Source organism: Nerophis lumbriciformis, linkage group LG25 (assembly GCF_033978685.3).
Source record: "Nerophis lumbriciformis linkage group LG25, RoL_Nlum_v2.1, whole genome shotgun sequence".
Lineage (NCBI taxonomy): Eukaryota > Metazoa > Chordata > Actinopteri > Syngnathiformes > Syngnathidae > Nerophis > Nerophis lumbriciformis.
In genome coordinates, this window is record NC_084572.2 from 37352413 (window position 1) to 37365617 (window position 13205).

Here is a 13205-nt window from a genome sequence, read left to right on the forward strand (position 1 = left end):
AAAACGACTTTTTGCTGTCAATATCGACTGCTGAGTTTCCTTTTCCTGTCTAGAGCTCGGCAGAGTAACCGTGTAATACTCTTCCATATCAGTAGGTGGCAGCTGGTAGCTAATTGCTTTGTAGATGTCGGAAACAGCGGGAGGCAGTGTGCAGGTAAAAAAAAAAGGTGTCTAATGCTTAAACCAAAAATAAACAAAAGGTGAGTGCCCCTAAGAAAAGGCATTGAAGCTTAGGGAGGGCTAAAAAGGAACTGGTTGCAAAGTAAACAAAAACAGAATGCTGGACGACAGCAAAGACTTACTGCGGAGCAAAGACGACGTACAGCCGAACATGACATGACAATCGACAATGTCCCCACAAATGAGGATTAAAAGCAACTGATTGCTAAAACAAAAGTAGATGCGGGAAATATCGCTCAAAGGAAGACATGAAACTGCTACAGGAAAATACCAAAAAAAGAGAAAAAGCCACCAAAATAAGAGCGCAAGACAGGAAGTAAAACAATACACACAGGAAAACAGCAAAATACTTAAAATAAGTCAGGGTGTGATGTGACAGGTGGTGACAGTACAGCTACTTTGAGACAAGAGCTATAGTGATGCATGCTTGGTTATGTTTTAAAGTCATATCCAACAATTGCGAAAACGACTTTTTACTGTCAATATCGACTGCTGAGTTTCCTTTTCCTGTCTAGAGCTCGGCAGAGTAACCGTGTAATACTCTTCCATATCAGTAGGTGGCAGCAGGTAGCTAATTGCTTTGTAGATGTCGGAAACAGCGGGAGGCAGTGTGCAGGTAAAATGGTGTCTAATGCTTAAACCAAAAATAAACAAAAGGTGAGTGCCCCTAAGAAAAGGCATTGAAGCTTAGGGAGGGCTAAAAAGGAACTGGTTGCAAAGTAAACAAAAACAGAATGCTGGACGACAGCAAAGACTTACTGCGGAGCAAAGACGACGTACAGCCGAACATGACGTGACAATCGACAATGTCCCCACAAATGAGGATTAAAAGCAACTGATTGCTAAAACAAAAGTAGATGCGGGAAATATCGCTCAAAGGAAGACATGAAACTGCTACAGGAAAATACCAAAAAAAAGAGGAAAAAGCCACCAAAATAAGAGCGCAAGACAGGAAGTAAAACAATACACACAGGAAAACAGCAAAATACTTAAAATAAGTCAGGGTGTGATGTGACAGGTGGTGACAGTACAGCTACTTTGAGACAAGAGCTATAGTGATGCATGCTTGGTTATGTTTTAAAGTCATATCCAACAATTGCGAAAACGACTTTTTACTGTCAATATCGACTGCTGAGTTTCCTTTTCCTGTCTAGAGCTCGGCAGAGTAACCGTGTAATAATCTTCCATATCAGTAGGTGGCAGCTGGTAGCTAATTGCTTTGTAGATGTCGGAAACAGCGGGAGGCAGTGTGCAGGTAAAAAAAAAAGGTGTCTAATGCTTAAACCAAAAATAAACAAAAGGTGAGTGCCCCTAAGAAAAGGCATTGAAGCTTAGGAAGGCTATGCAGAGCAAAACTAAAAATGAACTGGCTACAAAGTAAACAAAAACAGAATGCTGGACGACAGCAAAGACTTACTGCCGAGCAAAGACGACGTACATCCGAACATGACATGACAATAGACAATGTCCCCACAAAGGAGGATAAAAACAACTGACATATTCTTGACTGCTAAAACAAAGTACCGTATACTTCGGAGTATAAGTCGCACCGGCCGAAAATGCATAATAAAGAAGGAAAAAACATTCATAAGTCGCACTGGAGTATAAGTGGCATTTTTTGGGGAAATATATCTGATAAAAGCCAACACCAAGAATAGACATTTGAAAGGCAATTTAAAATAAATCAAGAATAGTGAACAACAGGCTGAATAAGTGTACGTTATATGAGGCATAAATAACCAACTGGTATGTTAACGTAACATATTATGGTAAGAGTCATTCAAATAACTATAACATATAGAACATGCTATACGTTTACCAAACAATCTGACACTCCTAATCGCTAAATCCCATGAAATCTTATACGTCTAGTCTCTTACGTGAATGACATCATTAATATTATTTGATGTTTTACGCTAATGTGTTAATAATTTCACACATACGTCGCTCCTGAGTATAAGTCGCAAACTATGAAAAAATCTGCGGCTTATAGTCTGAAAAATACGGTAGATGCGGGAAATATCGTTCATAGGAAGACATGAAACTGCTACAGGAAAATACCAAAAAAAGAGAAAAAGCCACCAAAATAGGAGCGCAAGACAAGAACTAAAACACTACACACAGGAAAACAGCTAAAAAGTCTACTAGTTAACAGCTAAAAACTCTAGTAGGTGGCAGCAGGTAGCTAATTGCTTTGTAGATGTCGGAAACAGCGGGAGGCAGTGTGCAGGTAAAAAAAAAAAAGGTGTCTAAGGCTTAAACCAAAAATAAACAAAAGGTGAGAGCCCCTAAGAAAAGGCATTGAAGCTTAGGGAAGGCTATGCAAAGCAAAACTAAAAATTAACTGGCTACAAAGTAAACAAAAACAGAATGCTGGACGACAGCAAAGACTTACTGCGGACTACAGCCAAATATGACATGACAATCGACAATGTCCCCACAAAGGAGGATTAAAAACAACTGATATATTCTTGATTGCTAAAACAAAAGTAGATGCAGGAAATCTCGCTCAAAGGAAGACATGAAACTGCTACAGGAAAATACCAAAAAAAAGAGAAAAAGCCATTAAAATAGGAGCGCAAGACAGGAACTAAAACACTACGCACAGGAAAACAGCAAAAAAGTCCAAATAAGTCAGGGTGTGATGTTTTCATTGAAAAAATCCCGAGGCACACCACCAGCAGAAAACATAAAAAAAAGTAAACTCTGCAGCCGATATTGACAATAAAAAATTGTTCTCGCAATTATTGGATATGAATTCAAACCATAACCAAGCGTGCATCACTATACTGTAGCTCTTGTCTCAAAGTAGGTGTACTGTCACCACCTGTCACATCACACCCTGACTTATTTTGTAGTGTTTTAGTTCTTGTCTTGCGCTCCCATTTTGGTGGCAGTTTCATGTCTTCCTTGAACGCTATTCCCCGCACCTGCTTTGTTTTTGCTGTCAAGACTATTTAAGTTGTGCGGACGCTATCCTTCTTTATGGGGACATTGTTGATTGTCATGTCGTGTGCGGATGTACTTTGTGGACGCCGTCTTTGCTCCACGGTAGAGATGCGCGGATAGGCAATTATTTCATCCGCAACCGCATGACAAAAGTCGTCAACCATCCGCCATCCACCCGAATTAACATTTAATCAACACCGCACCCGCCCGTTGTTATATATCTAATATAGACGATGCAAGGCATTAGTGAGGTTATAAAGCTTTTGCCTGTTAAAGAAAGGAGACTGATCCAATGCAGCAATCATATGGGAGCCGCGCTGAGCGCACCTCCAAGCGCGTGGAGGTGCGATGTCCCTCTCACCCGCGGCGGCTCCACCCGGGCTCGCGCCCGAGGCTTCAGCGCGCACCGCGGCGGCCATCCTACTCGTCGCGGCCTAGCTCTCGCTGCCGGCGACGGCCGGGTATGGGCCCGACGCTCCAGCGCCATCCATTTTCAGGGCTAGTTGATTTGGCAGGTGGGTTGTTACACACTCCTTAGCGGGTTCCGACTTCCATGGCCACCGTCCTGCTCTCTATATCAACCAACACCTTTTCTGGGGTCTGATGAGCGTCAGCATCGGGCGCCTTAACCCGGCGTTCGGTTCATCCCGCAGCGCCAGTTCTGCTTGCCCCACCCCTTTCGTGAGCGCACTGCGCGCGGAGTGACCCCTGTTACGCGCCCCCGGCAACGGGGGTGGCGGGCAGGTAAGCTGCGCGGGCGGAGCGCGCGGAGTGACCCCTGTTACGAGCCCCCGGCCACGGGGGTGGCGGGCAGGTAAGCTGCTTACCTGCTGCGCGTGACGCCGGCCGCGGCGAAGGCGGACGAGGCGGGGTGTCGCGCGGTGGTGACCCTGGACGTGCGTCGGGCCATTCTCGCGGATCACCTCAGCTACGGCTCCCGGTGGGGCCCTCTCGGGGGAAGGGGCCTCGGTCCCGGACCCCGGCGAGGCGTCCCTTCTCCGCTCCGTAAAAGTGTCCATCTCTTTTTTTTTTTTTTCTTCTGTTGTGGCATATGCTGCAGGTGCCTGCTCGTTTTTCGTATGTGGGTAACAACATTTAACTATGTATATATATTTCCGAATTGGTTCAACCGCAACCCGCCCGCATCTATTTAAAATCTATTTTTACCCGCCCGACCCGCGGTTTATCCGCGGTTGTGTCCGCAAACGCATCTCTAGCACCTACCCTTTTATCTCTAAAATTGCTAAAGGATTATAATCAGATGAAGTTACATTTCAAATAAAAATATTTACATTTCATTACAAATTACACGTCACACTACCACCATATTGAAATAATACTAAAAAACATTATTGAATACAATTGTTGACTGCTGTTATTTATGATTACATTTAAAAGCAGAGCGTTGTTTTGCTATACGTGATTATGTGGTTTAACTGCTACCCGCCTGAATCTATTTAAAATCTAATTTTTTTTATTTCAACCGCCCGACCCGACCCGCGGATAAAATCTAATTTTTTTTTTATTTCAACCGCCCGAACCGCGGATAATCCGCGGACTCCGCGGTTGTGTCCGCAAACCGCGCATCTCTACTCCACAGTAAGTCTTTGCTGTCGTCCAGCATTCTGTTTTTGTTTGCTTTGCAGCCAGTTCAGTTTTAGTTAAATTTTGCTTAGCCATCCCTAAGCTTCAATGGCTTTTCTTAGCGGTCACCTTTTGTTTGTTTTTTGGTTTAAGTGTTAGATACCTTTTTACCTACACGCTGCCTCCCGCCGTCGTCTGCATATTGTGATCACGACAAACATCGACAAAGCAGTTAGCTACCTGCTGTCACCTACTGATATGGAAGAGTATTACATGGTTACTCTGCCGAGCTCTAGACAGCACCGACACTCAACAACAACACATCATTTGCAGACTGTAATTACTGGTTTGCAAAATATATTTTTAACCCAAATAGGTGAAATGACATAATCTCCTACGGCACACCAGACTATATTTGGTTGAAAACACTGTTAGAAGCATGCAGCTTGTTTATATATTGATTTACTGTCTCACTTGTTAATAAATACCTCTGACATGATTACGTTTTCTTCTTAGCTGCGACTCTTAGTATTACTTTGATCGTTGGAGAATAATTCAGGTCATGAAGCCCCAAGTTGACATTTGACCTTCCTTTCAGACTCTCTATGCCAGCAGAAATGACCATGTTGGCCGACCACCCAGCCAGACAGCTGCTGGACTTCAGCCAGAAGCTGGACATCAACCTGCTGGACAACGTGGTCAACTCCATGTACCACGACATCGGTTCTCAGGTGAGCTGGACGCCGTCTGTAGGCGGGTGTCGCACAGTCCGTTAATACGCCGCCCGTGTCAACAACACCCATGCAGCAACGGGTGGCCCAGGAAGTGCTCACCAACCTGAAGGACCACCCGGACGCGTGGACCAGAGTGGACACCATCCTGGAGTTCTCCCAGAACATGAAAACCAAGGTAGCGTTGCTTCAGAAGCCGAAGTCGTGAAACACCTGTGCTTATTCTTCTTCTGCTCTTCAGTATTATGCGCTGCAGATTCTGGAGACTGTCATCAAAACCCGCTGGAAGATTCTTCCCAGAAACCAGTGTGAAGGTTGGTTTCTCGCTTTGTCTCATCCAGTGTGTGAGCTCGGCTTGTCAGAAGTATCCACACTTGATACTAGGGCGGGGCGATAAGTCTAAGGCTGCAGCTAACGATTATTTTTCTATCGATTAATCTATAGATTATTTTTTCGGTTAATCTATAGATTATTTTTTTCGATTAATCTATAGATTATTTTTCCTTTTACCGTTTTATTTTTTTTAATTTAAAATGAAGATGAAAAAATAAATTTAGGCCAGTTTTTTCAAAAGGCATGACTTATTTACAAAAAAAAGAAAGTATGGCCACTCAGTCAACATTGACAACAACATGACAAAATATTCTGTAACAATGTAAACATTTAAAATTTTAACATTTAACAAAATTAAAAGTAGCTTATTTGCTTTTTAATGTGCAAATATAAAAGCAAACATCCAGTGCAAATCTTAATATTCTGCAATAGTATAAGCATTTCAAAAGTAAAAGTATTGCTTATTTTGCTTTAAAATGTGCAAAAATAAAGATAAACATCCAATACAAAAAAGTGCAAAACGAAATATTCTGTAACAGTGTAAACATTTCAACAAAAGTAAAAGTATTGCTTATTTTGCTTAATAACACAACAATGATAGTATGATTAAAGTGAAAGTTAATTGTTCGTTTGTACATAGTATATGTAACTGTTAATGTTGTAAAAGGTATTTGCACAACTAATTAACGTTAGCGTCTTTGTAAACACTGAACAGGGACGCCAAACGCGCCTCTCAGAGCGAAACGGTGTTTTAGTTTATGAATTTACAACGCAGATACAAATGACACATTCGTGTTTTTGTGTAATGATGACAACGTATACTCACGCGGACGATTGACTAGTTGATGGTGATGGCAAGAACGCTGTCGGGTGTTTTCTTTTCAAATGTTCCTTCATAGCCGTTGTGCTGCTATGATAGGCCATTTCCGCTCGACACAGTGTGCATACAACAACTGTCAAGTGTTTTGTGCTTATCCCACACTTGAAGGGATGTACCAATGCTGAATGTGGCTTCTGGATTTCACTCAAAAGACCAGACCGTAGTTACTTTTTCCTTTTATTTTCCTTTAGTTTGCAACAGTTTTTCCAACGAAGAAACAGCTTCTTTTTTCTTCTTTAGTCTTTTTAGCAGTGTTAGTAGACTTTAGTTTCTTTAGCTGTCATTAGCTGTCTTTAGTAGCCTTTAGTAGCCTTTAGCTTCTTTAGTAGCCTTTAGCTTCTTTAGTAGGTGAAAAACCTTGACAACAACATGACAAAATATTCTGTAACAATGTAAACATTTAAAACTTTTAACATTTAACAAAATTAAAAGTAGCTTATTTGCTTTTTAATGTGCAAATATAAAAGCAAACATCCAGTGCAAATCTTAATATTCTGCAATAGTATAAGCATTTCAAAAGTAAAAGTATTGCTTATTTTGCTTTAAAATGTGCAAAAATAAAGATAAACATCCATTCTGCTGGTGGTGTGCCTCCGGGTTTTTGCAATAAAAAAAATGTGCCTTGGCTCAAAAAAGGTTGACAAACACTGGTTTAAGCTACACGTTAGCGTCGGAGTGCACAAGCTAACACGACGCCGGCTAAGCGTTCGCACGACTAATCCGGAGTGACCTGCGTTGGAAACGATCGGTAGAACTTGTTATAATTGCTGTCAAACGTGACGACTCCGGCCCAAACTTGTCCCGTTGTAGTGGACGCGTTTGTCCACAGAGCGGCGCTGTGACGGTTTGTAACGTGTTAGTTAGTCCAGTGTTTTTCAGTCTGGTGTGCCGTGGGAGATGATCTAATTTCACCTATTTGGGTTAAAATATCTTTTGCAAACCAGTAATTATAGTCTGCAAATGATGTGTTGTTGTTGAGTGTCGGTGCTGTCTAGAGCTCGGCAGAGTAACCGTGTAATACTCTTCCATATCAGTAGGTGGCAGCCGGTAGCTAATTGCTTTGTAGATGTCGGAAACAGCGGGAGGCAGTGTGCAGGTAAAAAAAAAAAAAAAAAAAGAAGGTGTCTAATGCTTAAACCAAAAATAAACAAAAGGTGAGTGCCCCTAAGAAAAGGCATTGAAGCTTAGGGAAGGCTATGCAAAGCAAAACTAAAAATTAACTGGCTACAAAGTAAACAAAAACAGAATGCTGGACGACAGCAAAGACTTACTGCGGAGCAAAGGCATGACATGACAATTGACAATGTCCCCACAAAGGAGGATTAAAAACAACTGAAATATTCTTGATTGCTAAAACAAAAGTAGATGCCGGAAATATCACTCAAAGGAAGACATGAAACTGCTACAGGAAAATACCAAAAAAAAGAGAAAAACCCACCAAAATAAGAGCGCAAGACAAGAAGTAAAACACTACACACAGTATCCACACTTGATACTAGGGCAAGGCGATAAGTCTCAGGCTGCAGCTAACGATTATTTTTCTATCGATTAATCTATAGATTATTTTTTTCGATTAATCGGTTAATCTATAGATTATTTTTTCGATTAATCTATAGATTATTTTTCCTTTTACCGTTTTATTTTTTTTAATTTAAAATGAAGATGAAAAAATAAATTTAGGCCAGTTTTTTCAAAAGGCATGACTTATTTACAAAAAAAAGAAAGTATGGCCACTCAGTCAACATTGACAACAACATGACAAAATATTCTGTAACAATGTAAACATTTAAAACTTTTAACATTTAACAAAATTAAAAGTAGCTTATTTGCTTTTTAATGTGCAAATATAAAAGCAAACATCCAGTGCAAATCTTAATATTCTGCAATAGTATAAGCATTTCAAAAGTAAAAGTATTGCTTATTTTGCTTTAAAATGTGCAAAAATAAAGATAAACATCCAATACAAAAAACTGCAAAACGAAATATTCTGTAACAGTGTAAACATTTCAACAAAAGTAAAAGTATTGCTTATTTTGCTTAATAACACAACAATGATAGTATGATTAAAGTGAAAGTTAATTGTTCGTTTGTACATAGTATATGTAACTGTTAATGTTGTGAAAGGTATTTGCACAACTAATTAACGTTAGCGTCTTTGTAAACACTGAACAGGCACGCCAAACGCGCCTCTCAGACCGAAACGGTGTTTTAGTTTATGAATTTACAACGCAGATACAAATGACACATTCGTGTTTTTGTGTAATGATGACAACGTATACTCACGCAGACGATTGACTAGTTGATGGTGATGGCAAGAACGCTGTCGGGTGTTTTCTTTTCAAATGTTCCTTCATAGCCGTTGTGCTGCTATGATAGGCCATTTCCGCTCGACACAGTGTGCATACAACAACTGTCAAGTGTTTTGTGCTTATCCCACACTTGAAGGGATGTACCAATGCTGAATGTGGCTTCTGGATTTCACTCAAAAGACCAGACCGTAGTTACTTTTTCCTTTTATTTTCCTTTAGTTTGCAACAGTTTTTCCAACGAAGAAACAGCTTCTTTTTTCTTCTTTAGTCTTTTTAGCAGTGTTAGTAGACTTTAGTTTCTTTAGCTGTCTTTAGTAGCCTTTAGTAGCCTTTAGCTTCTTTAGTAGCCTTTAGCTTCTTTAGTAGGTGAAAAACCTTTAAGGACAAAACACCACAAGATTAACATGCTGTAAAAAATCAATCAATTATCAATCCCATAATTTACAATTATTAATTAGGCTATCAAACTCTTAACCATTAAACAAGTGCAAGAAAATGGACACATCTTTTCCCTTTAAGTTAAAACAGATTTTAAATAAATTGTCTCAACATAAATGCACCAAGATACATATAAAATACATTTAAACCCAGAAACACAATAGATAAATGCAGCAGAAAACCCAATATGCAAATACATAAATACCTAACCAATTAACCACCTATTTAGATACATATTTAAAATCCATATTCAATATAAATATATTATTAAATTAGCAGTGAAACACTCACTCTTAAACGCTGTCTACTGGTAGAAAAATGCCCCTTTTTCTATGCCCTCACCAGCAGCCAATGATTCGACACATTGCAAAACTGTATTGATACTGTGTCGATACTGTGTCACTAAATACTGACATCTGCTGGACATTAAAAATCCCTACAGGCAACCTATGGACCGACTCAACTGACACTGATTTGATGCCCTAGTACAGGGGTCACCAACCTTTTTGAAACCAAAAACTACTTCTTGGGTACTGATTAATGTGAAGGGCTACCAGTTTAATACACACTTAAATAAATAAATATATTGTCATTTGTAAGTTACACGTAAGTGTGATTTAAACAAGAATAGCTAAATAAATAAATGTATATATATAAAAAAATGGGTATTTCTGTCTGTCATTCCGTCGTACATTTTTTTTTTTCCTTTTACGGAAGGTTTTTTGTAGAGAATTAATGATGAAAAAAACACTTACCGTATTTTCCGCACCATAAGGCGCCCTGGGTTAAAAGCCGCGCCTTCAATGAACGGCATATTTCAAAACTTTGTCCACCAATAAGCCGCCCCGTGTTGTAAGCCGCATCTAACTGCGCTAAAGGAATGTCAAAAAAACAGTCAGATAGGTCAGTCAAACTTTAATAATATATTAAAAACCAGCGTTCTAACAACTCTGTTCACTCCCAAAATGTACGCAAATGTGCAATCACAAACATACGTATATCAACATGGACAGAGCTGCGTGAAAAAAGCCACCCGGCCTCTTCGCGTAAACTTAAACTTACCTTAACCACTCGCTCATCTTTTCTTCATCCATCCCTTCGAGTTAGCTTTTATGATGACGCCGGCTGGAAAGGTCTCTTTTGGCAAGGTCTTCCTTTTGAATATCACCATGGGTGGAAGTTTCTGGCCATTAGCATGGCAAGCTAGAACCACAGTGAAGGATGACTTCTCATTCCCTGTGGTGCGAATATTCACCGTACGTGCTCCCGTTGTATCCACAGTGCGGTTCACAGGAATATCAGTTGCTGTGAAATAGTAATCCGTGTGCGGATGGAGAGATTGCGTCTTTTCATGAACCAGATCCTTGTCGCTTAGTAGGAGCCATTTTGTGGTCTTTACAGATGTAAACAGGAAATGAAACGTACGGTGATATCCGCGCGTTTTTTCTTCTTCTTCCGGGGGCGGGTGGTTGCTTACAGTAGAAGAAGAAGCGCTTCCTGTTCTATGGGGGCGGGTGCTTACCTTGGCGGTTGCTTGCGTAGAAGAAGAAGCGCTTCCTGTTCTACCGGGAAAAAAGATGGCGGCTGTTTACCTAAGTTGCGAGATCGAAACTTTATGAAAATGAATCTTAATATTTATCCATATATAAAGCGCACCGGGTTAAAAGCCGCACTGTCAGCTTTTGAGTAAATTTGTGGTTTTTAGGTGCGGCTAATAGTGCGGAAAATACGGTAATTGAACGGTTTAAAAGAGGAGAAAACAAGAAAAAAATTTAAATAAAATTTTGAAACATAGTTTATCTTCAATTTCGACTCTTTATAATTCAAAATTCAACCGACAAAAAGAAGAGAAAAACTAGCTTATTTGAATCTTTTTGAAAAAATAAAAAAAAGAATTTATGGAACATGATTAGTAATTTTTCCTGATTAAGATACATTTTAGAATTTTGATGACATGTTTTTAAATTGGTTAAAATCCAATCTGCACTTTGTTAGAATATTTAACAAATTGGACCAAGCTATATTTCTAACAAAGACAAATCAGTATTTCTTCTAGATTTTCCAGAACAAAAATTTTAAAAGAAATTCAAAATACTTTGAAATAAGATTTAAATTTGATTCTACAGATTTTCTAGATTTGCCAGAATAATTTTTTTGAATTTTAATCATAGTAAGTTTGAAGAAATATTTCACAAATATTCTTCGTCGAAAAAACAGAAGCTAAAATATTTATTATTCATTACAATAAAAAATAAATAAATTTACTTGAACATTGATTTAAATTGTCAGGAAAGAAGAGGAAGACATTTAAAAGGTAAAAAGGTATATTTGTTTAAAAATCCTAAAATCATTTTTAAGGTTGTATTTTTTCTCTTAAATTGTATTTCTAAAAGTAATAAGAAGCAAATTAAAAAATAAATGAATTTATTTAAACAAGTGAAGACCCATCCATCCATCCATTTTCTACCGCTTATTCCAAGTGAAGACCAAGTCTTTAAAATATTTTCTTGGATTTTCAAATTCTATTTGAATTGTGTCTCTTTTAGAATTAAAAATGTCGAGCAAAGCGAGACCAGCTTGCTAGTAAATAAATACAATTTAAAAAATAGAGGCAGCTCACTGGTAAGTGCTGCTCTTTGAGCTATTTTTAGAACAGGCCAGCGGGCGACTGATCTGGTCCTTACGGGCTACCTGGTGACCGCGGGCACCGCGTTGGTGACCCCTGCCCTAGTATATACAATAATATAAACCAAGTCATTGTATTTCATTTAGGATTATTTAATATCTTCATTTAAATAAAAATATATTTGTATCTTTTTTAGATACAGTCAATAAATAATGTGAAAAATGTGGAAATCTAAGAGAACGTGTTGTGGATGATTGTGGACTGGGAATTTTTTTAATATTATTTTTTTACACATTTTTATAAAAAAAAAAAAAGTTTTTCCGACGTATTACATTTTAGACGATTTCTCTTCTTAGTTATTTCTCCGGCTGTAGAAAAGACACGCTCACAGGGCACAGAGGAGGCGTCAGTGTGACACAGTTCGCGTATCGGTCACGTGACCAAAACAGCTCATGATCGGTCACGTGACTTTCTAAAAGCGGTACGCGCACCGACACAGGGTTTCGCTCTATGAGCTCGACGCATGCGCCGATGCATCGGTGTTGCCGGACCCATCACTAGTATTTACGTAACCGATGACGTCGACTATGTCGACGCGTCGTTTCAGCCTTAGATAAGTCGATGTCATGTATCGCTAAAGACACGTAATCCATAGCAATTAAAAACTGCGTTTGATAGAACGTTCGATCGTTTACAATTATAAGAAAGCGGAGGTATGGAAGCAAGGTTGGTTGCACAAACAAAGGCACTCGCTCTCTGGTAACAGAGCAACGCAGGAAGTGAGTGGGAGTGACACGCTAACAGCCACTCACGTAACAGTTTGGTTGTCTGGCGGTTGATTCTTTGCATGGAGCGAGAAGAGAAAGTCAAAATGAAGAAATTGTGGTTAAAAGAGGACCGTAGTCAGACCAGTGTGGTGTGTAAATGATGCAAGGCGCTCGTCCCCATCAAGAACGCTAATACCACACCACCTTAGCCGCGCTCACCCATTTAGAGCACAGCTGCCACTAAACATGCAGGAAATAGTTATCAGGTTTCTCTGTTTACCTTTATTCATTTATTCACCCTGTGCTTAAAAGACCTAACCTCGATTGTAGAACTACCGGCCGGTGTCGCACCTCCCCTTTATCTCTAAAATCCTCCAAAAAAAATAGTTGCACAGCAGCTAAATGAAT

The 13205-nt window shown here is 39.5% G+C and overlaps 1 protein-coding gene across 2 annotated transcripts in view; it reads left to right on the plus strand.

The window, feature by feature from the left end:
- xpo1a (exportin 1 (CRM1 homolog, yeast) a) overlaps window positions 1–13205 on the plus strand; it is a 95206-nt gene that overhangs the window by 7691 nt on the left and 74310 nt on the right. For both annotated transcript variants that reach the window (XM_061984356.1, XM_061984357.1), the window contains 3 exons: window positions 5312–5444; window positions 5521–5622; window positions 5686–5758. In XM_061984356.1, the coding sequence (XP_061840340.1) occupies window positions 5319–5444; window positions 5521–5622; window positions 5686–5758 (301 nt within the window). In that variant the 5' untranslated portion in view covers window positions 5312–5318. The remainder of the gene's footprint in view (window positions 1–5311; window positions 5445–5520; window positions 5623–5685; window positions 5759–13205) is intronic.